This window comes from Leptonychotes weddellii, chromosome 5 (genome assembly GCF_054177405.1).
Source record: "Leptonychotes weddellii isolate Sample4059 chromosome 5, ASM5417740v2, whole genome shotgun sequence".
NCBI classification, from domain to species: Eukaryota; Metazoa; Chordata; class Mammalia; order Carnivora; family Phocidae; genus Leptonychotes; species Leptonychotes weddellii.
The window spans coordinates 16,514,552-16,541,129 of record NC_138373.1 but is presented as its reverse complement, the minus strand read 5'-3'; the positions used below and the strand labels follow the sequence as shown (position 1 = coordinate 16,541,129).

Here is a 26,578-nt window from a genome sequence, read left to right as displayed (position 1 = left end):
TCATTGGGAGAGAGTGTCTTCTGGCAAGTAACAGGTGCTCAGAGGGTGTCGGGTAATACTGTCTGGAGGAGCAATATGTTAGGGAGCGTTAGGAGTACATCACTGTATTTAGACGGTTCTAAAGGTTCAAGTTCATGTTATGTGTGCTCAGAAACATTCTGCACATCAGCAGAAACAGAAGCACTGAAGGAGTTTCATCAGAGACTCGGGAGAATGTCTCGGCCAAAACGTGCAGGAAGGCAGAGCCCAGACAGGGAAGGGGGCTTGCCGACAAGGTTATTTTCCGACAGCCCCCAGAATGAGGAGGCCCAAGAATCTGGTGTCAATTCAAGCAGGGGAGTGGAGGCTCTGCTGGCCCCTCCAGCTGCATGGAGGGTGGGTGGCGGGAGGCACCTCCCTCCTGTCAGTGTTGCGATGGAAAGCCATTGCAGAGGTAAAGAACAGATATTAGGGACAGCGACACGTCACCTCCAGCTTGTTTCTGGGAGAAGGGATTGGGCTGGTATTTAGGAGGGAATGGGGGGGGTGTTAAAGAACATCTGGGAAAAGTGGTCCAGAAAAGGAATCCAATGAGCCTGCAGGCAGAGGGCACCCAGGGCTGCACCTCTCGGCCGGCGTGCCTGAGGACAGGGTACACAAACCGGGCTCGGAGGGAGCTGCCGTTCCCACGCTACCCGGCGGCATTACGACCTAGAAGGGGCCCTGCACTAGAAGGTGGCAGAGCCCATTCTCCGGTGGCTTTGGTGAACCAGTTCGATTGGACATTTGCCTACCTCGATGCTCCCTATGCCTTGCTGCAAACTCAGAAGATCCCAACAGCACAAAGTGGCGGGAACAGACAGCGTAGGAGTCAGTGAGGCTGCTGTGGGGAACAGGGTGAGGAGCTGAACTCCAGCTTGGGCCTCGGGACCTTCTTGGAGGTGGTGACATCGGAGGAAAGAGGAAGAATCTGCTACCCGGGAAGCGAGTTCCTCCCCAGCTGCCGGGGTTCAGGGACACGGCCCGGGAGGACACATGAGTGTGGGGGATGGTGGCACGGAAGGCGTGGAGCCAGGCCGAGGCCGCCATCACCATTCCACACTGACTCAGTACCCAGCGGCTGAGCAAGCACTGTGCGGCAGGCACCATGCTGGGGGCTGTAGCTACGGAAACAAACGAGAGTCTCCCTGCCTCGTGAGGTGCAGCTGCGCCAATGGGCCAAGAAGGACCAGCAGCAAAAGCAGCATGGAAAGTCTATGTCCAAGGGGCGCAGCAAGAACACGGTCATTACTTCCAATTGGCAGGGTCACTGAAGCCTTTCCAGAAATGATAAGCGGTTAGGAGAGATAGAGAGGGGAGTTTTCCAGGCGGATGAGGGCGCAAAAAGGGGAGCAGAAAGTGTCAGACCCCTGGTGAAGAGGGAAAGAACAACCCTGGGCCGCCTAGCCTGCAGGTAGGCAAAGATTTGTGTGTGTTACCCCAAGACTGGAAAGAAACGTGCAAAAATGGGAGCATTCATTTGTAGGATTCTGGGCAATGTTCTTCCTGGTGGCCAAGCAAAACAGACGAGAGGAGTGCCCCAGGGGCCACACAGGGAAAGGGCTCCCCACAGGAGGGGAAGCCATGCCACAGGCTGCAGGCCGGGAAGGAACAGGGCCCGGGGGGCTGAATACCTTGGTGTTGAGGACATTGCTGGCTATCCGGCAGAGCATGAGCAACCCGTCCTCCTGCATGGACCAGGTGACACGCAGCCGGGTCATCCTCTGCAGGGCGCTCTGGTCGGCCTCATCGTGGTAACGCAGGCTCCTGCTTTTCTCTTGGGGGGACTCTTCTGAGAATATCAGGGGGAGAAGAGAGGGAGCCTCTAACAACTGGTTTGGAGCTGTCACTCTGGAGAGGGAAGGGTCCCTACTCAGCTAGTGAGATCTGACCAAGGGTAAGGGTTATCAGAATCACGCTGTGTCGGAAGCCAGATAAACTCACCACAAAAGACTCAGGCCTCGATACATATATATACATAGACAGATATATTTATCTATATCTATATATAGATAGATAGATTTTTTTTTTCTTTCTTTTTAGCCCTCTTATCATTTCTCTTTGGTCAGATTTCATGGTGACAGGCTGGGCGGCCTGAATGCAGCCTCCTGTTATCTGCCAATCTCCCATTCTTCCCACTGTGGTGCTAGGTAGGGCCCCCACCATGCTCCTGCGTGGTGACCTCAGAGATGTTGTGTGAACTCTGGGGCACCGTGGGGACAAGGTGCATCCTACACAGCTGCCTTGAGGACTGAGCCAGACTGGGTATAAAACACCCAGTGCGGTTGCCAACGTTATGGGAATACTGACTGTGTGCCAAGCACCGGTTTAAGCTTTTTATGTATAACAACGCATAATTAAACTACTACTTTGCAGGGCGCCTGGGTGGCCCAGTCGGCTGAGCATCTGACTCTTGGTTTTGGCTCAGGTCATGATCTCAGGGTTGTGGGATCAAGCCCCTCCCTGGGCTCGAAGTTTGGCGTGGACTCTGCTTGGGATTCTCTCCCTTTCCTCTCCCTCTGCCCCTCTCCCCTCCTCGAACGTGCTCTCTTACTCGCTCGCTCTCTAAAATGAATAGAATCTTAAAAAAAAAAAAAAAAAAATTCTCCTTTGCACCAGCCCTAAAAGGAGGCAGTTATAACCCCATTTTGTAGTTGAGGAACCTGAAACATGGTGAGATATAGCGATTTGCCCCAAGTCACACAGCCTAGTCGGGAGCCAGGATCTGAACCATAAGCTCTTACCCACTAGGTTATTTTCAACATCTCCTCCCCATGGCAGTTTCACAAGGTAAACACCATATGCTACTGCCAATTCCAAGAGACTGTTTGTTTAGGAAGTTTTTCCAAATTAAGGCAGAAGAAAAGTAGGGCGAGAACATTTGGGATTCCAAGGGACACCACCACCGTATTTTGCCTTGTGATGAATTCAGGTCTTTGTGAGCCAAACTGATCTCACGCATATCTGGATAGGCTGCGCTAAGGGGGCCTTTCCAACGGACACAAGGCGACTTGTTATGAACGCCAGCCAAAGAAACCACTGAAAACAGGTTCCCGTTTAAACATTCTGTTCTTGTCTGAAAGTGCTATAGCTATCAGATCGTTGTTACAACACACAGACCACTTCGAGGATGTAAAAGTGGTCGAAGAAGCACACCAGTCTCCTCACTGTCCAAGATTCCAAAACACGCCCCAGGGGTTCCTGAGATTGGAAGAGATTCTGCAGGCCTGACCGACTCCCACCTTTCCTCTAATTTACAAACACAACAGGACTTTGGACTTTGGCCTGATTAACATGATGCAGATATTAAAAGCCAAACCAAAAGAATAATAGGATTTGGGCTGTGATGAGGATTTCTACTAAAGACTTTTCAGTTTTCTCAGTTGAGATGAAGTTAGAAAATTGAAGCAAGGGAGCTTACTGAGAAGGTGCTCTACAACACAAAGACAGGGAAAACACATCAGGAGCCCGCGGATCTGTCTGCCAGCTCGATGTGGGGAATAAATCGGCAACCATGCAGTTAGCCCCCCAGACGGTGGGCAAACAGAACCCCGAGTCTGAGGGCAAAGCTCACCCCGGCCGCAGAGACACGACTGCCTCTCTCTGGGCCGGAATGTACAAAGACAAGGCCCACAGATACAAGCAATCATCATGAAACCTTTTTTCTTTCTCTTGATCTTCTTTCCAGGGTCTCTCTTCAGCCGTTTCCGCTTCTGGCTTCTTCCACCCCTCACTCTCCGGTTCCTGTCCAGCATGGGCTCTCGGTCAATCTCGAACTGCTCTTCCCGGTCAGCGCACAGCTCAGTTCCCACTCTGGCTTCCCCCCAGATATTCAACCTGCCACTGCCTAGAAATAAGCACAGGAGGTGAGCATCTCAGGATGTGCCCCGTGAGGGCCAGAAAACGAATGGAACGTGCCGTAGCCACGTGGCCTGAGCCACGTCTGTTTCCAGGGTGAACTCCCCGCACACGTACCTCCGGCACCGAGTGGCAATGGGCGCTTGGATAGAAACGTCTGGAGCCTCACCATGAGCCCGTTTTCAGAAGCAGTGTTCTCCTAAAAGGCAAGAGCATCACTGGAATCAAGCAGCGGCTTCCCTGAACCCCCAGGGGCCCAGAGCATCAAATGCACAGAGGTGTTCAGGTTTCTGCCGAGAGGCCGGGGGCAGGTGGGCTGCTCTAGGGGGTGGGCTGCTCTAGGGGCTGGGCTGCTTCTGTGCACTTCCTCATGTCTGACCTCTGTCTCACAGACTTTCTGTTCCTTCTTTCTTTTTTCTCAAAGATTTTATTTATTTGAAAGAGAGAGAATGAGAGAGAAAGCACACATAAGAGGGGGCGCACAAGAGAGGGGGGAGGGTCAGAGGGAGAAGCAGACTCCCTGCTGAGCAGGGAGCCCGACCCAGGACTCGATCCCGGGACTCCAGGATCATGACCTGAGCCGAAGGCAGTCGTTTAACCAACTGAGCCACCCAGGCGCCCCTGTTCCTTCTTTAAAAAGGAATAACTGTCCACATCACAGAATCAGTTAGAACCCACTGAAAAAACATAGGCCAGACCAGATTGATATACCTACCATACATACGGAAATAAATACTCGAGCCTCTGGTCAATTTTGTTTTACCAGTTCAGAAACGGGGGCAAGGGGGATGGGTAGCTCAGGCAGCTCCCGGCCAGGGGTGGGGGGGGCCTGCCCCCCAGAAGCCCACCTTCTTGGCCTTGCTGATGATGTAGCTGGTCCAGATCCAGTTGCGCTTTAGGTGCCCGTAGAAACTGGAATCGAGCCCAGCGGCTCCCAGCCCATCCCCAGGGATCGAGCCTTCATCCACAACCTCACGGCTGCCCCTGAGAGGCGGGAAGTAAACAGACAGAGAGCCCCTCTTGGGAACTGAAGAGAGAGCCTGTGCCATGGCTGAGGGTCTTTTTCCTAACTTTTACCTTTTTTGGTAATACCTGACAGAAGCAAAGCACTTGTCAAAAACCCCGGATATTTATGTAAAATTCCCAATTTTTAAATTTTGGCAACCGATTTTTTTTTTTTGAACAATATAGCCCACGGCCACCCAGAGCCTGGGGCACTCCCGGCCCTACATGCGGGGCCGGACACGGGGGGCTGGTGTGTGTGGGGCGGGGACGCACGTGTTGTACTCCATCATGGCGCACTTGCGCTCCAGGTTGTGCTTGTCGATGGCGCTCTCCTGCTCCTTCTGCAGACTGCCCTCCTCCTCGAGGCCCTGATCCTGGGCGCTGCTCCTCCTGACCCGCGGGTAGCGCACCACACCTAGGAAACGAAACACGAGCTTCCCTGAGGATGGTGTGCTCCTGCAGCTCGGGGCGGCCAGGGCGCATGGCTGGGGCCAGAGAGAGATTCCCTTCCTGCGTCTGCTCCCGACCAGCGCAGGGGCTCTGAGACTGCGAGAACCTCTTCGTACAAATGCCTCATCATCGATGTCAGAGCGTTCAACACTGGTGGGTGAACCGAGTGAAGGATTTGTACCCTGGCTGACCTCCGCTAAGCAGGGAAGGCAAGCCGGCAACAGAAGAACCCAACGGGGGTGGGAATCGGGAGCAGAGGGGTCCCAGGCTTCCTTCCTCGGGGGAAGCGTGTGGAGCTCCCGGGTGCTAGCCCAGAGGGAGCAGTGGCTGAGGGGTCGGGATCAGCAGGGATCTGGACAGACAGCTCAGTGTGGCGTCAGCTTCCCTGGGCCCAGTGGGCAGTGGGAGGCAGCCAGATGTTTCCTGCATGCCCAAGATGTGCATTAACATAGCTGAGCAATCACGTGCTGTTAATCCACAATAAAGAAAACTGCGTTTCTTCCAAGAAAATATAAACTACTACACTACATTGTTGCTTGAGTCAGACAAAGGAAGGTTATGGTGATTTGCAGGGTACCAACGACAGTCTTCTAACACACTCGATGGCAGACCTGGGTCTGGGTGGGGGCCAAGGGGCAGTGGCGAGAGCCCATGCTCCACACCTCTCAGCAGGCGTTTATGTAAGACACCGCGTTCCAGCTTGGCTTCAGCCCATAAGGTGGTGGTGCTGCTGTTCCCAGCTCAGAAATGGAGAGGCAAAACTCAGAGAGGGCTTCAGGGAGGCCCAAGGTCATGCATTTGAATGGCCAGTTGAACCTAGGAGGACTTAAGGCCATGCTGTGTGTTCAAAATGCAGATGTAGGTCATCCCCACGCCTGCTGAATCCAAAGCTCTGGACAGGGCCCAGGAATCCTCATTTCAGCATGCTCCCCAGGTGCTTCCGGTATACCCGTGCTCAGCGCACCCCTGCTCTAAAGGATGCTCACGTCCTATTATATGGTGCTTTTCCCTCAGTCCTCGGGCCAGAACCTCCTCGAATGTTCGGTGAACAAAGGGACAATCGATGCCTGATTAATGGACTCTAAGCCTCCCCACTTTCCGCTCATGAACACTAAAAGGGATGGAAACTCACCAATTGTCAAGCCTCAACAACTCTGGTGCAGATAACATACTGGTTCACAAATTTTCATCTGGGTATAAAATGCAGGGGAATTAGGGCACTCTAAAAATCTGAAATGGTAAAAGCCTAGCTCACGGAATGCCAGAGAACTCCATGAAACACACAGTTCTAAATGGGTCCTGTCTGGACCCATTACATTAAAGGTTCTAAATACAGGAGCTCATTACCCTGCCGGCACTAAACAATTCTACCAAATAAACGTGGGACTCCTGCTTTGCAAAAAGCAAAGTGTACTACTGATCTTCTGGCTCTGTGACAGGAGGAAGGGACGAGGGCTCCTTCCCAGGTGTGGACTGGACGTGACATCCCTTCCTCCTCCAAGTGGCAAGAAGACACCAGATGGAATCTGGCTTAGAGGACAGAGCGCTGATCTATGGCCTCCATAAACCCTCCATCTAGTCAATCAACATTTATGGGATGCCGACGGTGTACCAGGCACTTCAAGACACCAGGGGATGGAAGCCAAATTTCCTGGGCCTGAGGAATCCCCAGAAGGAAATCAGAAAACAGTATAAAGGTGCTGGAAAGGCTTCCTTGAAGAGGCGATGCTTGCCAGGCGGACACAGGTCAGGGGACATTCCAGGGACAGGAAGAAGATGCAAGCGAAGGGCTTATCCCCGAACCCAGCTCAACCGACCTGCTGGCCAAATCTGCTCAGGTCTTCCGCCAAAATATCTCCCCCGCCGCCCCCCCCAAAACCTCCCAACAAACAAAAACAAAAACACCCCACAAAATACCTCCCAGGCTGCCCCCCTCCTTCACGGTCACCAGCGGACAGCTCTGTCTTAGATAAGCGTCACAGCCCTGCTTCTGCTCTTGGCCCCTCAATCCGTTCCCCACCCAGCAGGCAGGGCGCACTTCTCCCTGATCTCCGGATACGGCCTGTACCAAGTCCTGCAAGCCCCCAGCGCTCGGACGACCCCCCCACTGCTTCTCCACTGGCAGCTGCCCTCCCCCACCAGCCCCTTCTGTTTCTGCAACAACACTGGCCATGCCCATGCCTGTGGGGCTCTCGCCCAGCTCTGGGCTTCGCCGGCTCCGCTCAGTGCCCCCGCTTCAGAAAGGCTGCTCCCGACCACCCCAGCCGCCTGCCCTCCACGCACGCCCCTGCACACTTCCTCCGTGGCACGGGGCCCACTCGGGATCTGGAGTGAAGGCAGACACGGCTATGTCCTTGCTCACGGGCAGACCCAAGAGATGACAGATACAAGGTGTTCAGCAAATACCTCCTGAATGCATGAGTGAGTAAGAACCAAGCAGAGTGGCCTGGATGAAACGGGTGTAGGGTGTCTGGGAGCCCCCCATTCCGAGCCCACTGCCCCCCTTTCTAAGGGAGCCCCAAGGACACTCTAGGTCTAGGGGGAGCAGTCTGAAAGCCAGCAGCCACTTCTAGTGTCTTCTTGCCCAAAACCCCGGTGATGGCACAGAAAGCAGGCAGAGCGGTGGGGTCCCGCCAAGATAGACGGTACCTAAAGGGGTGTTGAGACAGACGCACTGCAGATCAAACCAGTAGTTCTCCACATCCTGCATGGAGTTCAGGACGTACAGGCGCCTTTCGAAGGGCCGGCTGCTGTGGGCCAGGTTGTAATGTGGGTCACAGATGGTGGTGTCGACGATGACCGCGTTCTTCTTCAAGAAGATGAAGACCTAGAGACACGTGGACAGGGCGAAGAACGAACCTCAGAACCACGGTCAGGTCAGCTGTCTGGAAACTGCTCAGCCACCAGGACCCCGTTCATTCAGGCGTAAGAGACGTCACCTGATCTTTATCCTGGAACTTTTCCGTGGGGCCAAACTGCAGCAGCCCCATGTGGCACAGCCTCTGAAGGTTCTCTACCACAGAAAAAATGTACCGTCTGGAAAACAGAGGGGAGTGGGGGTTCCAATCACACAACCAGCTGTGGTCAGAGGGTTTGCATCTGGGCTGAGGGGCGTGACTCACTCGTGGCTCCCCCTTCTACCTTGTGGGTCCTGGAGGGCTGGCCTCGGGCCGGCCCTGGGTGGAGATCCAGATTCTGCCCCCTCCCAACACCGAGTCAGGGCAATGGAGCAGCGATCCTACATGGGGGACTGATTTAGAAAGTACAAGCAGCAAAAGGGGAAACCCATCCCAATACTTGCAGCAGACTTTAGGTTCTTTTAACCTTGGAATTCGGTAATAAAATCTACCCGCCTGCACCTCTCATTTGCCCATGTTTTATCCACAAGGCTCATAGGACCGCTGAATTAACGAAAACCTCAGGTCTTCGCAACCTGGAAGGCAGAACCCTTTCCTCTTCCTGGTGAACGATCATTCAGAGCCCTAACTTCAGGGAGCCTGCCAGGACCCTCGGCCAGTCTGTGTCCATTCCAGGGACCTCACCTCTTGTACAGAAGCTGCTGCCGGACGGGCCTGGGCAGAAAGCGGATCAGCGTGTGCTTCTTCAGAGGGTCGTTCAGAAACTCCTCAAGGTCATCTACCTAAGAGATCATTTTCAGGATCAGCTCACCCTCAAGGCCAGGGTCTATTGCAAGAATCATGAAACACAAGCACCACTCCTTTCTGGACAGTGGTCTCTCTGAACCCATTTTCTGTATTTACCAAATTTCTAAAAATATTATTGTTATAATTATTTGTGTCTTTCAATCTATCTGACTGATCTAACATAAGAACAAGTCTTTGAAGTATTTCCCTTGACCCACCAGGCAACCATCCATCCATCCAATCATTTATCCATCTCTATCCATCCATCCAGTCTATCCTCCCTCCCTCCCTCCCTCCCTATCTATCCATCCATTCTTCCTTCCATCCACCCATCCAATCTATCCATCCGTCCATCCCACCATCTCTCCCCATCATCTTCCTTTTTCCTTCCTTCCTTCCTTCCATCCTTCCACCCACCCATACATCTACCCACCCAACCATCTACCCATTTATCCAATCTATCTATCCTTCCATCTTTCCCTCCCTCCCTCCCACCTTCCTTCCTTCCATCCATCCATCCACCCACCCACCCACCCTTCCATCCATCCATCCATGCATCCAGACAACTGCAAGTCTGAAGTATTTTCCCTTGACTGGGTGAATGTAGGTTCTCTGGCCTAGAGCTGAGGGACCAGCCCCCACAACAGCCCCGGGAGTCATCAGTACCTTGTAACTGACTTGCACAATCTGAATAAAGATGGAGAGGGGCAGGCAGAGGAGAATGTCACTGACAAGAGCCCAGCCGAAGCCAAAGTCCTTGTGGACTGGGATGGGAGGGACGTAGCGTTTCCATGAGGCTTCATCCACATATACTAGGAGAGAATCAAAGTCAGTGCTACAGGCAGGGCCCCAGTCACGATGGCGCTGTGACATCACCCCAGCAGGTCCTGACTCCCTCTCACCACAAACTCGGGCAAAACCCTACTTGTCAGGCAGGAGGCCCACGGGTCCAGGAAGTCTGGATTATGACTTTATTTTGATCAGGGCACCATGGGGATGCAGCCGGTTCAGAGGATGAGGAGGAAGAAGCACTATGACTCCCCCCTGGACGCTGCTATGGCGTGCCTGCCTCGGGAACACCTCACCTTCCTCCGTGGGGAGCTCCACTTCAGTCTCCAGGGGGGTTCCATCTTGGTGGTCCTTGGGTGGGGCAGAGGAGGCCTCTAGGTCACTTCTGGAGGAGGATGCGACTCTCATCCTGCCCAGGTTCTGCTTTCCTGTTCTTCTTGTACTGCCAAGGCCCGGTTTGTCCCCCATGTGGCCGGTAGGGTGCCCATAGATTAGGTACCACAGAAACATGTGTATTGCCCGCAGGCGAGGCATTTTGGGCAGAAACCCTAGAGAGCGGCCAAGTCCTGGAACTGAGGTGAGAGAGCAGGGAGGACAGCGCTTGAGAACTCCCAGATTCACTTCAGATCAATTCGCCTAAGAACCACTGAGTCCCACGTGCCAGGGAGACAGCAAATGTTCTCTCATGGAACTTACTTTCCAGGGCAAAGGGCACAAATAACGAGACACCTAGAATCATGTATCAGAAAACAAAGCGAGGAAGGGGGAAGAAGGCTGTAACTCCACCTAGAGGACGAGTGAGGTCTTCAAGGTGGGGGGGGGGGCCACGCAGGTTACCTGGGGACATGCTCTCTGGGACAAACGCAAAGTGCCGGAGATGCACGGGCGCCCGGTACATTCAGTGGAGGGCCAGGCCGCAGTGATGGGGTGCAGCAAGGGAGGAGGAGGGTGCCCCTGGAGAGAGCCTGCCAGACCTCCACACGGGGCCCCCCGGCCTGATGGGGCTGTGCAAAATATCCCCAAATCTAGGTTCTTTGGAAGCATCTGGTTTTTTTGATGACACAAATAAAGCGTTCCTTGGCCTTCCCCAGGGAGAGAAGACAGGTGAGGGAGCAGGGAACCACGGGAGCAGGGCAGCGGGGGCGGGCGGCCAGGAGGCCCTCCTCCACCGCCATGCCCACCGGAGGAACACGCTCACCATCTTCTGTCTGCGCAAGCGCGGGCGCTGCTCACCTGCACCTGCTCCTGCCGGGGGCCCTCCCTCAGCCTGCACTTCCTAAGCCCGAAAGAGCGAAGGCAGGCCACACGGCTGTGACCGCGTGCGCAGAGAGGGAGGTCACACAAACGGCCTCTTCCGCCTGGGATCGTAGGTCTGCTGGGCTGGGTGCCACACCAGGACACGGTCCGCACCCTGCCAGGTCACCTCTGCCCTTCCCCGCCAACGAGCAGGCTTATGGCCAAGAGAGGTGTGAAGCCCCACCCCGGCCATCGGCACGTGCCCTGCACGCGTTCACGTCGGAGCAGCTTGTTGGGGGCCCAGGGAGGAGGCAACCCCGTCAGAGAATGGACTCTGGGAAAATTATACAAATGTCCAAACTCTTCAGTGACTGTAACTACCAGAAGGGTTATGAGGTCAGGAACAACAGAGGTTTTTAGTGGCTTAGAGGATGTTCCAGCCCAAGGATACTGAGCAGAAGGAATTCATCTTTGTGACTCAATTCCTCACGTTACGATCTAGCACAGTTTTATCTGAGTCTCCTGATAGCCTTGTGACGTATGCAGGGCAAGAATCATGCCCACTGTGCAGATGGGGAAATTGAGGCCACTGGAGGCCATGGGACCACATGACCCAGCTAGCGATTCAGACCTGCTTCTTCGGACTACAGCCCAGTGCTAGAACGCAGAACAGCAAGTGACTCAAACATCATCATGCAGACAACCAATGACACATCACCAGATGTTGACGTGGAGCTGCTTTTTTACCTATAACAGGGTTATAATTTTTCAGCTGGGTGATGCCCATTTTCTCATCAGTTTTCTTCACCCGTCCACTTTCTGGTTTAGAGGAAGCATTCAACTGAGAGTCTCCTGATCCACTCGGACCCTCTTTTCCTTGACTTTCTTCTTCAACTTCTTGAGGCACTGGAGGCTGGGGCACTTTAACCCTGCAGTTCAAATACAAGATCGATAGCGTGTTGGGAGAATGAGCACTGGGAGGAAGGACAGGGTCTGCCCTCGGGAATCAGATGAAGCCACTTGGCCCTGAAGTTTCAACCTCACCTGCCTGTCAGAGTCAAGCAGATGATGTGAATGAATAAAATGTGTCAGGTCACTAGACATTTGGAGGTGACAGGGCCTGTGGTGACCTGCAGAGGGCACCCCCACCTACAGGGCAGCTGCTACCTTGTAAGAAAAGCAGGCCCAATGTGCTGGGTCCTCTGACACTTTCAGAAATGCCAGTGATCTGGGACACCTGGGCGTGGCTCAATCAGTGAAGTGTCCGACTCGTGACTTTGGCTCAGGTCATGATCTCAGGGTGGTGAGATCGAGTTCTGTGCTCAGCGGGCAGTCTGCTGGAGATTCTTGTTCTCCTTCTCCCTCTGCCCCCCACCCCTGCTCGCTCACTCGCTCTCTCTAAATTAATTAATTTAAAAAACAGTGCCAGAGATCAGGAATTGATGTGAAATCCATCACCAACTGGTTCCAGCCAAGGTCTGCATTCCACGTGGAGCCCTGTGCCCGCCCACTGGCCACCTCCAGTTTAAACCCAGCTAAGAATTTTCTCCCACCCCTGAGTTTTCTCAGCCCGTGAGACGGTTTACGAACAAAATTAGACAAGGCCTCAGAAAGGCAACTAGACTTCATTCTGAGCCATTAGGAGACTGAGTGAGCTTCACACTTCACAGGGCCCATGATTTGGAGTGCTCTGTCGACACCATTAGGCAGAGTAGAATGAACAACAGGACTTTTGTTTTTTCCTTAAAAATCCAGAAATTGGGGGTGCCTGGGTGGCTCAGTTGGTTAAGCGTCTGCCTTTGGCTCAGGTCATGATCTCAGGGTCCTGGGATTGAGCCCCGCATTGGGCTCTCTGCTCAGTGGGGAGTCTGCTTCTCCCTCTCCCTCTGCTGCTACCCTAGCTTGTGCTCTCTCTCTCAAATAAATAAACTCTTAAAAAAAAAAAAAAAAATCCAGAAATTGCTCCTAAACCAGTGAATGCACTGATCTCACCTGAGTATAAATAAAGGGTGTTTGTGGAAACTGCTACAGGCAGGGACACAAAGACCCAGGCAGCTTCCATGGATTCCTGTGGGGTGCCGCCACTTGCCTGTTTGCTGTGCTGGAATTGGAGATCCGGAAACGGACCTGCTCGATGGCACTTCTCACCAGCGGGTCATTCTGGTCCATGGACGGGTGCACAACCAGATCCACCTGCGGAGTGAGAGGTCGGAGAGTCTGGGGAGGAGCTGAGGGAGATCTAGCTCTACACCTCGGTTCCTCGGGGGGTGCCACCCCGTTGACATCTGTGTCCATTAACGTTTCCAAGAGACATCTGAGACCGAAGCGAAAGGCGTCGCTCAACAGTTTGCCATTGCAATTTCTGGCACCAAGATCCCTCGAGTGAGCAAGCGAGAGAGCTCTGCCACTGGAAATGTGCTGCTCAGGTCAGGTGAGGAACGTCTGCCCTGGAAAGAGTGCGGCCTGCCCTGCGGCCCGCTCCTGACACCCCACCGCAGCTATCTGAGAACTTCCCACAGTGGCTCCTGAGTCCTGAGGGCTTCCATCTGGAAAAGGTAAGCAGCTTTCATTAATCTGCCCTCACTGAGAGCGCCGTCGTGGGACTCCTGCCAGGTGTGCGTCTAAACCAACTGGCAGAGGATTTAGAGCCGCTTTTGTCCTTTCACCTCGTCCAAGGTACTGAAGCTAAACAGTTAGGGTAGTGACCATTTCATGTGCGTCATCTGGGGTGACAAAGGGAAACAGCTTGGTGGAGGTGAGCAGAAGGGTGCGAGGGTGGTGGCCGGGCGAGAGATGGCAGGCATCACGGTCACGGCCCCCCGAGAGCCAGGTTCGCTTCCGTCTCTGCCGCTGGCTGGACAGAGCACGGTAAGGTTTCCTAAATGGGTGACTCTGGCCGGCAGGCCTCATGGGGAGAGGTGGGTCACACGGAATGGGCAGTACCGCCTGGACGGGGACCAGCTTCTCATCTATGAAATGGGGACCCTTCTTCAACGCCCTGCCAACTTTTGGGGGCTTCTGTGAGGCTCCAGTGAGATGCAGGGAGGCAACACCTTGGAGCATTTACAAGCGTGGTGCAAATACAACGCATTCCTGTTCCCCCACTGCACAGTGGTCAGTCCAGTCCCCGAAGGCCCAGCGGGCAGGGCAGGACATAGGAGCAAAGGCCGAAGCGGGTGCTGCCACCCAGCAGCTCCAATCAACGTACCTCCAGGGGGTCAGCGGGCAGCCCACCGGCAGCACGGGCCCTGTGCGCCGGACAAAGTGCCGGGGAGCTACCTCAGCGGACTCTGGAGGCCAATGCACAGCACTGCAGCCCTCCCCAGCCGGGCACACCAGGCTACTAGGACAGTGACGTCAGCGGTGCCAATGGCAGCAGGCCCGGCACTGGTGCCTGCACATCTGAGGTCGTGGGATCCTCGGGGCTTACTCGTGGCGCTCTGGCCCCCACCCCCTCCATTCCGCCCGGTGGACACCAGGCCAAACTGGAGCTGGACACACAGCAGATCCCTGGGCCACTCCTAGACTGGCGGAGACTTCCTTGCCCTCATCCCCATCCTGAGAAGGCTACCTACCCCCCCCCCCCAAAATAACGGCTCTGTGAAGAGGAACAGAAATCTAAGGGGCTGCTGCTGAGGGGTGGGGGCTTTTGTCCTTCAATGAGAGAGGTCAGCACAAGGACCCCCTGCCTGCTCCAGGGGAGGACTGGCAGGTTGTTGCAGGGGACAGGAGAAGGGCAAGGTCAAGGGGACTCAACAGCAGACAGAAAACTGATGAGAGCTGCCAACCCGGAAGGGCAGAAACGGTGTAAGTTATTTCTCACGCTGCTCTGTGTTTCTCAAACTTCAACTGTCTCCAAAAAATAAAGTAAAAAAATGAAATGACCTTGCCAGCTTATTAAGGAAACACCACATCAAAGCACAGCTTTCTTAAGGCAGATATTTGCAACGCAGCCAGAAAGAAAGGGTGAGGCAATTACCAGTGCCTGTCCCCGCAGCACCTTCCCTCTGGTCCCCGAGCCCGGCGGGGCTCTAATTCCTCCGACCCTGAAAAACGCAAGTCTTAGCATACATGCAGACCGCTGAGCTCCAGGTGCTACGGGAATGGCCCCCAACTTTAAATTTCACAGGAACAGACAAACTGAAGCCAGAAGATCTACAGGTGTGCAGTGCGTCCTGAGTCACCACTGTCACTTCCTCGGGGACGTTTCCTCGAGTCTCCGCGGAAATTGTTCTTGATGCCCTGGTCTACACCCTCCACCAGCTAAACATGGCTGAATCTCTACCAGCACTGCTCTGGACTTCAGTGTGTCCTACTTGGCTTCCTGTCACTCAGGGCGGGCCTGGGCGATGGACACCTGCTCTCGGGCCTGTGCGTGCTGCTCTGAGGTCCAAGCAAGTTATTCCTCTTTTGGGTTTCCTGCCCCCACGGCCCCTGCTCCCCAGATGAGGAGGCACAACGGGAGACTGAGTTACTGACAACAAAAGGAACAAGTGAAAACAAACAAGGACAAGAGGAGCCCAACAGGAAAACAGCCAACAGCATGAGGCTGGCATGGTGGGCGGCCGGAGAGCCTAGCGTACCTTCTTCTTGATGCCATCCTGAATAACCGTGGTCCGATACAGTCTCAGGAGGCCCTCCTCAGACAGGTTGCGCACCAAGCGGACAATGGACTTCTTGCAGCACTTGGTAGACACACCTTCTTGCTTCTCCTGATCCATGATCATTTTCTGAATCCTGGGGTGTCACCAAATACGAAGTTAATATTCCCAATAATCTCATCATGAGGTAGCTAAAGACAAGCCGCCACTCACAGCAGCTTCACATGCTGTGCCCTTCCCGGGGACCCAACGGGAGGGCGTGATTCATTACAATGATGGGGACCCTGGGGGCCGTGATGGGGATCTGTCTGCACCCTGTCTCCGTGCTAATTTAACTCCCAGACACAGGACGGTCCAGTGTTCTGCTGTCAATACTCAGGTCCGCAGCTCTTTCTGATTCCTCTCCTCGTGCGTCTCACTGTCTAGATCTTACCGAGTCACTGCAGTGACGTTTCCAGATCACTGATCCTTGAATGGCAGGGCCAGCAGGATATTAGCAATGCCCGGCCAAACCCCTCACAGTACAGACGAGGGGACGAAGGCAGCACTGTCTGCACACGGTCTCCCCAGCCCCCAGTTAGAGAACTAGGACGAGGCTCCTTGACCAAGGACAAGGCTTCTTCTACTCGAGCAGCTCTGACACTGGGTGCCTCCGACGCCCGAAGATGCGGCCCAGGAGGCGGTGGTGATGGTGGGTCACAAGGACCCCATCGGAGTGCGGAGCATCTACGTGCACAGAGCCACCCCAGACACAGAAGCTCTACCTGCATCTGTTTTTGCTTTCGTATCAGACTGCGTTTGAACCAGAGGCTCCATGCAGAACTAAGAACAGTTTATAAGCTGATGCGATTATTTGCCTAAGTTTCTTCTCCAAGGAAAGAGAGGGGCCCTGCCCTTTCCCCACCTTCCACTTCTCGCTCACTCACTCTCTCCCCGTCTAGGGGCTCGATGTTCCTCAACGTCTACACTTCCCGAATCACTAGAACAAGTGCTAAATCCTTTCTACCACACAGGGATGCCGTGAGAATCTATGCAGCAGAGGAAGACTCAGAAGCCTCTCGGTCACATCTGTGGCTTGTGATAACGAGCTGGCCTGAGATTTACTGTTAGTGCAAGACAGACAGACGGCTCCTTACGTGAACAAGCTCTCGATTAAGCGCAGGTTGGTGACGGCTTCTATGATCAGGTTCCTGCGTTTGAGGAGTCGGTAAGTTTCGTGGGGTTTGTCTTGGCCTGGGCCATGCTTCCCCGTCTTCTGGGAACTGCCACTCTCCTAGAGCAGGGACCAAGAGAATAAGAACACAACGGGCTCAGTGAGGTTAGGGGGCCAGACACCATCGCCGCAGGTGCGCTTTGCCTCTTTAGGGAATTTCTATGCCCACGTTTCAAGAAGGAAAGTCCAGAGGGCTGTGACTCTCTGGGAATATCAGACAGAAGCAGAGGCAGGCTTCCGGGTTCACACAGTTGTCCCTCGGTATGTTAGGATGTGTGCCCAATGAGACAAAGGGAGAAGAAGAGGGCTGTGCGCGCGCTCTCCCGTTCCTGCCAAAATGCCCACGGTTCTCTTCATGGCTCTGGTCTTCTAAGAGCTTCTGTGAACTCGTTCCATTTGCCCTTGGATCAGATCTATTAAAACCCCCGTGTGTCCCCTGAAGGGAAGGGAAATCCTGACTCCAACATACTCCTTGCAAATCACTTGGCACAAATGAGCACCCCACGGTGGCCCAGGGCCTCCTGCGCTGGATGCCCTCCTCACTTGAAGCAGCGCTTTCAGGAGAATGAGACCAAGCTCGAGGAGGCTGCTTGCTGCTAGTGTCAGAACAGCTAGCCTCAGATCACTTCCCTGCTGAGGGCCAGGGCTTCAGGAGAGGCACGGTTCTTTCCTGAAGGGGAACCAGCTCAAAAGGGCTCAAGATTCAAGAAGAGGCCCAAGAGAAAGACCTCTGTGCTCTCCTGCACTAGAGCAAACATTCTGGAGGGGAGCCGCATGAGTACATGGGCCACCTGCCGGCGGGGGGGAGGGGGGCGGCTGGAGAGCAAGGTAAAGAGGTGCTCTACCAATGGCCCTCCAGATATGGCCTTCACACCTTCTTCTCAGCACAAGGCAGAAAGAAGGACAGCATTCTGCTCTTACTTTGGGAACAGATTTCTAAGAGGAAGAGGAAGAGAAAGAGCTGAGCCAGGCAAAGGCATTCTAGGACCTGGACGGAGCGTGCGTGCTACTGGAGACATGTGAGCCTGATCAGAAGGTGCCAAGGGGGTAGGGAGGTGAGCAAGGTAGGCAGACCCTCCGGAACCTGCTGGGATCCACCTGCTGGCAGGCCTAGCTTCTTCAGTGAGACACAGTCCCAGCCGGGACTTGAGAAGTTATGGCATCCAAAGGCGAGGAAGGGGTTGAGAGTTTCTAGAAAAATCCAGGGAAAGCCTTCGAATCCCACGCTCCATCGCTTCTGCCGTAAGGCTGGTACCAAGAGCAGAGGCCTCCACACCAGTGAGGGAGAAGCAAGGGGGGAGCTCCACACACATGGGTTCTTGTCCCCACTCTGCATCTGCCGGGCAGGCAAGTCGCCCACTCCCCAGGGACCTCCCCGTTTTGCCCCGGCCCAGAGCCGACATTGCTCTGACAGGGGTGCCGTGAGGCCTCCACGAAAGAGCAAGACCAGTATGTAAAGCCGCCCCGATCCCAGCTGTGCCCTGCGCAAGCTGCCTCGTCCTGACACCGTGCTTCTGAAGCGCAGGGGACGTGTTCAAGTGACAAAGGACAGCATAAGGTGAACTGAATCCCATCACAAGAGTGGCGCTCCTGTGTCAATGGCCTTTTTAATCCTTCTAAGTACGCTGATGGAAAGCATTTGATTCTATCGCGTCTTTAACGCGGTGACACCCAATAATATCTGGCCAGAACGTACTGAACAGTTTGGGTTTTCTTTGATCTATTTTATAATTACCTTCCTGTCATGGCAAATGATACCGGCCGTTCATCTAAGGCAGGGCTTCTCGGCGCGGGCACTGCTGACATCTGGGGCCGGCTAACTCTCCCCTGTGGGCTGTCCCTGCACATTCTAGACTAAGCAGCACCCCCTGGTCTCCACCTCCCAGACGCCGGTGGCCCCCGCTCCCCCAGCCGTGACCAGTAGACATGCCCCGTCCAGACATGTCAGATGTCCCCGGGGAGGCTAAGTCGGCCGAGAGTGGGAAGAACCGCTCATCTAAACAAATGTTCCTTCCAAAATAAACTTCAACAGAAAGAGTGAGTGATTGGAAATGACAAGGCCGTGTAAACAACAGCGCCGCTTTCTGGCTGGGAGCACTCAGCACGCAGTGCTCGCACCCTCACTGGCTTTGCTGCAGTTGCTGTGACTCGGGCGCACAGAACTGAGAAGGCCGAGCTCTGCCTGTCAGCGGCCCGTCGGAGAAAGGGCGCACCCCACCATGAGCACTCACCTTTGGGTTCTCAAGCCTGACCTCTTCGATCACAGTTATGTCACCGCTGCTGCTCTTCGTGCAGCGGGAGCCGAAGGACACGCCGGGGTCTGCAGAGCTGCCGGGGTCCTGCGGGCCATCCCTGCTCACGGAGCTCTGGCAGCGTTTCTCCTCAGCCGCCCCCAGGGAGGAAGGCAGTTGCTTCTTCTGTGGGTGGAGGTTTCCGACTTTCCAGCCCCCTGCAGTGGAGGGGCGGGGGGAGCATGAGCGAACTGTGGCCCCCTCAAGGGCCACCAAGAAGGGCACTTACCCTCGGCAGCCAGACCAGCCCCACGCGGGCCCAGGATTCCATGCGGCTGGTTGGAGGACTCGGGGGCAGGACCAAGTGAGCAGTGTGGGTGCCCCTCCCCGCCCCACTGCCCTGCCTGGCTGGACGCCAGACCTGCAAACTTGTCGTGGGCTCCACCCGCCACACGTTTAACAAAGTTCTAACTCAACTAAAAACTTGAGGGCTCGTCAGATGGCTGGAGGGTAGGGGACGGAGGAAGTTGACTGGATCGCATCCCCTTACTAGTAAAAACACAACAAAACAAAATGAACATTGGCCAAGGAGGACTGACTTGCAAGCAGCCAGGAGACAGACCACATGACCGTCTCCTCCAAATTTAGGATTATGTGATCATGTGACACCAACAGGTCCCCAGTTAGGACAGCACCAAGGAGATCCTCAGGTGTCCGCTAAACCGAATGGGCTGTTTTCTGAACATTCCCAGAGCCGGGCGGGATCGGCAGCAGCTCAGATGGAGGGCACACACGCGCCCCCAGCCTCACCCGCCCTCCCCACCCCCCGACCCCGAGGGCACCCCCTACCCTTTGCTGAGGTGGACTGATGAGGCTGGGTCCCGAGACTGGCGTTCAGGCAGGCCTTCCCGTCACTCTGGGACACTCTGCCTTTCCTCTTGCTGCGGCCCTCCTCCTCGCTGTCGGACTCGGAGAGGAACGTGTCCTCCCCTTCAGGCACGAGTGACTCCTCCTGCACCGAGGCCAGGCTCACTGTGGTCAGCAGCTGGCTCCGAGCTTTCTCCCTTTTGTACTGCCGGCTCAGATCGCTCTCTTCTGCAAACACGCAGGAGATGTACTTGGTGGTCCGCTGACGTCCTTCATCTTCCATGAACCCCTAGTGGGGATATGAGATGTGTTCAATCACATTTGGAGCGCATGACAACACTCAGGCATGTGGGTGAGCGGGGGCTGCTTCCTGATCTTTCCTGCACCTCCCCTGTCACCACCGGGGCCCCGCGTCGGCCCCGCTGACGTTCCCTCACTGTCTTCCTGTCTGCTCATTTCTCAGGTGCTGCTTCCACAGGCCTGTTGGAGATGGGTTTTCCACACTGCAATCCTGAGCGTGTGTCTGCTCTACGGAACCGTGAGCTCCTTGAGGGCAGGGTCCTAACTTGGCCCTCTCCAACTCCCCAGTGCCTGACACGGGACTAGACCTACAGGAAATGGTTAGGGAGCAGTGAGTGTTAGCTATGCAGGATTCGAGGGTTCAGAAATGTTGTCACGGACTGGAGGTCACCAGCTCCATGCGGCCCTTGCCTTGGGGGCGGAGGATGAGGCCATCACCAACCCACACTCATTCTTATCTTCCGGAACAGGGGAAAAGGGGCTTCCCCGGGCCCTTAATGGCAGGAAGAGCAACATCTTCTATATGCCAAGCTCATGCCAAGGCACACGCCAAGCGTTCTGCAATCATTAGCTCGACTGTAATCCAGCCTTCCAGCAAAATGGTCAAAATGTTGGCAAGAAGAGAGGGAAGGATAGGGCTGGAATGCAGGCATGAGTTCTGAAAGGGGACCAGCAGACGCGTTCGGTCAGCCAACTCGCTGTCCCCAGGAGCCAGGCAAGTGAGGAGAGAGAGGGAGGCCTGAGTGGAGAGGGCCCCCGGACAGCACCTGCTTTGACTAAAGGGGCTGCAGGAGGTTAGCCAGCTTCCTGGGAGTCCCCACACGGCTATGCCCCCCACACGGCCACATCTCCTGCTGACTTTTCAGAGCTGAAGACTCATTCTGTTTTTAAAAAGTGAAAACCAACAAAAACCAGTGTCAGGGAGTCGGCGGGAGGTGGGGTGGGGGGGACGACATGACGTGCCTGTGTGCAGCCACCTGCCACCGAGACCGGCTGAGACAGCCCTTGGCTATCACGCCCCGTGCGCGCCCAGACGCTATGAAGCATGCGCATGACTCGTGATGTTACCTTGACAACCTTGAATCTCTGAAGAAGACGACACAGCATTCTTGCTTCCAGCTTTCCCACATTCATAGCCACTCGGATTTCAGCTTGGGAGATTCCTTTTGTGCCTCTGCGCTCAACTGTGGGAAACGATATAAGGTGTGAGCCTCGGCCTCTGCGAAGGAGCCCTCCTGCACAAGGCCACGTCCACTCCCCCCACCCTCGTGAAGCCCAGACTCGTCAATGTGGTGGAACCAACACGCAGAATACAATCTATCTCCTCTCTCCCTGCCCTACCAAGGACCCTTGAACACTCCCCCCAAAACCTAATGCTTTGGTGCTGCCTCCTCCCCGTCAGAACAGTAGATGGCAAGTGCCCGGCTGCAGATGTGGTCAGCTCCGGTGCCATCGCTTTTGCCCAGCAGCAGGGAGCTCGCTCTTCCCCGGGGACTTTGCCAGATACATGAAACGGATCCTGTTTTTTTAAAAAAATTTTAATTAAGAACTTTTGTCCGTTTCCCTGGCTTTCTGGGCAGACTCAGAGGCATTCCGAACCCCGATGCCAGAGCGGCCCGTCACAGCTGCCGGCCAGTGGGCCGGGGGACCAGATGCCGCCGGGCACCGCAGTAGGTGAGCAGCAGGCGACTGTGCTCTATTACCGGCTCCCTCTACTTTGGCAGCTGCTGCCCTACTACGTGCTGTCACTGTCTGTGCCTCCAAGAAGCCCTCTGAAATTCACTTAGTGGCTCTGGGACTGGGAACTCCAGGATGGAGTCTGGTAGGCATGGGGGCAGGCATGGCAGGAGGCCCCCCCCCCCCCCCCCGCCAAAGTGCACGAACCACAGGGCAGGCTTTTCAGCAAAGCTCTGTGTTCAGAAAACAGTTCCCGCTTTATTTCCTGCTGCAGTGCACACTTGAGGCTGCCGGGTATGAGCCGTCTGGATAAAGGAGAGCTTGCAGCCTTGTACTTGCACAAAAATAAACATCAGAATGAAGGACGGGGCGCCTGGGTGGCTCAGTCGGTTAAGCGTCCGACTCTTGATTTCAGCTCGGGTCATGATCTCAGGGTTGTGAGATCGGGTCCAAAGCTGGGCTCCATGCTGGGTGTGGAGCCTGCTTAAGATTCTCTCTCCCCCTCTTCTTCCCCCACCCCCCAAACCAAGTGCACACTTGCACTTTCTCTCAAAAAAAAAAAATCAAAAAAGGGGACAAGGATGTATCACCATATCAAACTAGTAACGTGCTCAAAGGGGGCATGACAGGGTTAAGGGCAGCTTTTCCCAAACTGTGTTCTGAGGAACCCATTTGGAGTGATATTAAGAGTTGATAAAAAATGCCAAAAAGCCCCTCAAAAAGGCTGTGGTGATTCACCAGTGTGGCTTCGTACCAGTTGCTGACTCGTGTCCCGCGGCCACTGCACCTCCTCTGTCCTCCTCCCCACAGGGACCCGCGGCCACCCCATCTACGGCTCTGGGTCACTGCTGTCTTAGTGGATTCTAGGGGGTCTAGGGAAAGGGCGAGGAGTGGGGAAAGAGGATTACCCACCCCCCCGCCATCACTAGACTCCAAGCTTGCATTAAGTCTGGACCAATTTCATAAGATGGGGGGTGGCTCTTGAATCTTTGCACTGTTGTATTAATGGCTCAGCTTCTGAGGGCTTTCCACAGGGGAGGCCCTACACTGACATTCTGATTCTACTCCTCACTCAGTCCCCCTTATGCGCTGGGGTGCATATCATCCCCTGTGTACAGATGTGGGAACGGAGGCTCAGAGACCTTGCTACCGTTCTACCACGCTCAGATCCGACCCAAAGCCTGACCCTTCCAGGGAACCATGGGGCTCCCCGCCGCTTCCCACTCTCAACAACACAGGCCTCTCCTTCGCCACGTGGGCAACACATCTCTGGACCCGCGGCGCGCGGGAGTCACACACCCGCAGGTGCACGCGCATGGGACCTACTGAGTTCGTAGGTCTGCGTGAGCATGTCCCGCTCGTACACGATGTCCACCGGGGGCACTGCCTTGGAGATGACCTCCTCATCCTCATCGTCGTCCTGGTCATGGTCATCCTCGACCTTCCGTTTAAATTCCTTCAGCAGCCTGAGGCAGCGCACCATGACGTCCGTCCCTAGGAACGCAACGTGGCATGTTTTCTAGCAATGAGCAGAACACTGCTTGCGGGGGGGCGGAGCAGGGGCCGGGGGCAGAGCTGAGACAGAGACCCAGGAACGGATGGAGTTCAGAATATTGAAAACGGCACGTCCCGGGGCACGAGACCTGAACGTGTCCTCCATAGAACCGTTCTGTGTTCCGTATAATTAGTAAACAAGGAAATGCAAATGAGAAGAATAATGAGGCGCTGCGTCAGTCCTATTAACCAAACAGCAGCCTTCTCCTGCTCGAGACAAGCTCTGCGACAGGAGGAAGCGGGCCGTCTGTCCACGCCGGCTCCCCAGCACCCAGCACGGTGCCCAGCACACGAGCAGCGCTGCCCAAAGGGTGAAAGCCACTTCTCCCCTTTTAAGGGGAGACCCACTGCCAGTAAGTCGCGGCGGCAGGGTAAACGCGTTCTAGAACCCTCTGAGCGCATTGCTGGAAGGCTTTCACCAGTGATGCCAAGAGTGGGAATTTATTCCAAGAAAACTCCAGAAGGAGGCAAAAGCTGCCAGCCCGAAGAGGTCCACACAGCACTCTGTGCACTAGCTTTCCAGAACCACACAAACAGTGAGGGACTGAGCGGTTGGGCACCAACAAGCCACCGCTCTGTGGGCTAGCGCGGCCCTTCAGACACTCACAATGCGCCCACACCCAACCCACGCAAGCACCATGTGAGAAAAGTAACAAGCTTGGGCCATGGCTGTACCAAGAGAAAAGCTGCAAGGGAGAGCAAAAACATCCTCAACAGTTTACTAGCGCGAACTCACTTGTGTGATCCTGACAATGCCAGGAGGCATTATATAGATGGGGAAACTGAGGTTCAGAGGACGACATGACTTGCCCAAGCTCTCTGGAGCTTGTAAGCAACAAGGGCAAAGGTACTCGGGCGGCGTCACAGGTCTCCACTGCGGAAGAAATGATCCCTCACTAAGAGGTGCTAGGACATTGGAGTGTGGTGGGGGCAGAATAAGGACCCCTCGAGGGCGGCCAAGTCCCGCAACCTGGAGCCTGCGAATATGTTACCCTCTGTGGCAAGAGGGACTTGCAGGCGTGAGTGAGTTAAGGCTTTTTGCTGTGGGGATGGTCTTATCCTGGAGAATCCGGGTGGGCCAATGTCAGAGTCCTTTAGAGAGGGAGGCAGGAAGATCAGAGCAAGAGACTGGAAGATGCCAGGCTGCTGGCTTTGAAGGTGGAGGGAGAGAGTAGGAGCCAAGGAATGCAGGGGGCCTGAAGAAACTGGAAATGGCCAAGAAACAGGTTCTCTCCTAGAGCCTGCCGAAGGAGCAAAGCCCTGCTGACATTGTTGAGTTTAGCCCTAGGAAACCCATCTCAGACTTCCAGAATTGTGAAACCATAGAACAGTGCTGTTTGCAGTCACTAAGTCTGCAGCAATTGTTAGAGCAGGGATGCAGATGGTTTCTCCCCCTGGACACCGAGGGGCATAACCCAGGTACCAGTACAAGGAGGGGGCCGCAGTAAAGCTGGTCTCTGCCACCCAGTGCCTCTGCGCAGGAGCTGTGGCCACCAAGGGCCTTCCCGTGGGGTGGGAAATGCTTGCACCGAGCACTGCAGACTGACCCCTGGGCAAGAGCAGGCACAATACCCCAAGTGGGGCAGAGCATGTGGCTTGCAGGTGAAACTCACAAACGGTAATGCATCTCAGGGCCCTGAACTCATCAGACTTACCCTCAGAGCAGGGTCCAGCCTAGGCCGATCCAGCAGAACCCACCCGGAGGGCAGGCCTAGGGCAAATGGTTGCAGAAGTGTGGGAAGCCTCAGGCTGGTGCTGATTTGCCTGCACTCTTCACGGTGACAGGAAGTACCCACCCCCCGCCCCGTTCGTGATTTTTCAAGAGAAGAAACATGACGTCACAGCCCTGGCTTCCACACCTGCCAGGCCCTCTCACGTTCTCCTGCTTCCCAAGGCTCTGCCCTTTGCTCGGGGTCCCTCCCCTGTACTCTCCCTCCATTTCTCCCTCCCCAAATGGGAGCCTAAAACGACCAGGAGGGGAGGCATGGCGACGAGGGGAGCCTTGGGCCCGCCTGTATGGGTGAAAATTATTTCAAGGCTCAAGTGACCAGAACTGCATGGTTCATTGGGATTTCCTCCTAGTAGCCAGCACACCAACACAGAGGCAGAACACCAACCACCGAGTCACTCCCCACTCGGTCTCCCTCCATCCCCCGTTCTCTACCCAAGCCCCTCCCACGCCTTTCAGCCCCCCTCTCGCCTCTCAGACAGGGCCCGCAGAGACTGCTCCTAACATAAAAACGATTACCATTGCTTGAACGCATGCAGCGTGCCGGACACCGATCGAAGCTCTCCGTGTTAATATACAAGCTGGTCCTCACCGCGGCCTGAGGAGGTGGCGGCTACCATCCCGTTCCCCACTTGAGGACACCAGGAGCTAAGGCATTTGCCCAAGCTCCTGCTCCTTAGCAAGGGAGGAGCTGGGATTTACCAGGCAGTCTGGCTTCCGAGCCCAGGTCCAAAACCTCGGATGACATTCAGCCCCTAATTCAGAGGCATCCATGTGACCGAGCGCAGTGGGTGACCTGGGGCGGGGAACGCTGGCTTCTGCGGGAGCGGTGGCCCAATGCAGCACGTAGCGGCGGCAGACCGGCACGCTCAGCAACAGCCCGGCGTAGGTCTTCCACCCCGTTTTAACTTCCTTAAGAGATTAACCGGCCACGAAAAAGATACACCTGGCAGCGCTCAACATCAGCACAGGTGGTAGGGGAGAAAGGCTACTACACCCTCGTGGATCCAAAGGGCCAGGAAGGAAACCCCTCTCGGCCTTCCCGCTTCTGCTCCTCACAGCCTCCAGTCGGCACCCGGGCTCCCCTCTGCTTCGACAGCACTCGATGCCCGTCCACCGTCACAGCCTTGTCCTGATGGCCCCGCTGGCGGCAGCCAGGATGGCCGGACCTACAGAGGAGCACCGGGACCAAGCTGGGCTCCAGGGTCACACAGACACGGTTCATCTCAGCTCCAAGACCTGAGACTCTGGGGAAATGACTGAGCAGAGCTCTTTGTGTTCAGCTCCGCAAAGTGAGAGGCCGAGGTTCTCTACCCCCGCGTTAGCAGTAAGATGTCCGGACAGGATGTCTGTGGAGGGGGGCATGCAGCAGTTGACCCTACCAGCGAGCCCTTGCTGTGTCGTGG

At 55.3% G+C, this 26,578-nt stretch overlaps 1 protein-coding gene across 1 annotated transcript in view; it reads right to left on the bottom strand.

The window, feature by feature from the left end:
* GTF3C1 (general transcription factor IIIC subunit 1) overlaps positions 1–26,578 on the bottom strand; it is a 70,950-nt gene that overhangs the window by 17,618 nt on the left and 26,754 nt on the right. Inside the window, exons 7-24 of the mRNA XM_006746717.3 lie at positions 23,216–23,383; positions 21,281–21,396; positions 19,895–20,201; positions 19,046–19,263; positions 16,738–16,874; positions 15,584–15,737; positions 13,090–13,193; positions 11,748–11,929; positions 10,061–10,336; positions 9,642–9,787; positions 8,874–8,971; positions 8,271–8,367; positions 7,981–8,158; positions 5,155–5,296; positions 4,725–4,860; positions 3,994–4,075; positions 3,677–3,865; positions 1,653–1,810 (exon numbers count right to left, since the gene is read on the bottom strand). Of these exons, the coding sequence (XP_006746780.2) occupies positions 1,653–1,810; positions 3,677–3,865; positions 3,994–4,075; positions 4,725–4,860; positions 5,155–5,296; positions 7,981–8,158; positions 8,271–8,367; positions 8,874–8,971; positions 9,642–9,787; positions 10,061–10,336; positions 11,748–11,929; positions 13,090–13,193; positions 15,584–15,737; positions 16,738–16,874; positions 19,046–19,263; positions 19,895–20,201; positions 21,281–21,396; positions 23,216–23,383 (2,888 nt within the window). The remainder of the gene's footprint in view (positions 1–1,652; positions 1,811–3,676; positions 3,866–3,993; positions 4,076–4,724; positions 4,861–5,154; positions 5,297–7,980; positions 8,159–8,270; positions 8,368–8,873; positions 8,972–9,641; positions 9,788–10,060; positions 10,337–11,747; positions 11,930–13,089; positions 13,194–15,583; positions 15,738–16,737; positions 16,875–19,045; positions 19,264–19,894; positions 20,202–21,280; positions 21,397–23,215; positions 23,384–26,578) is intronic.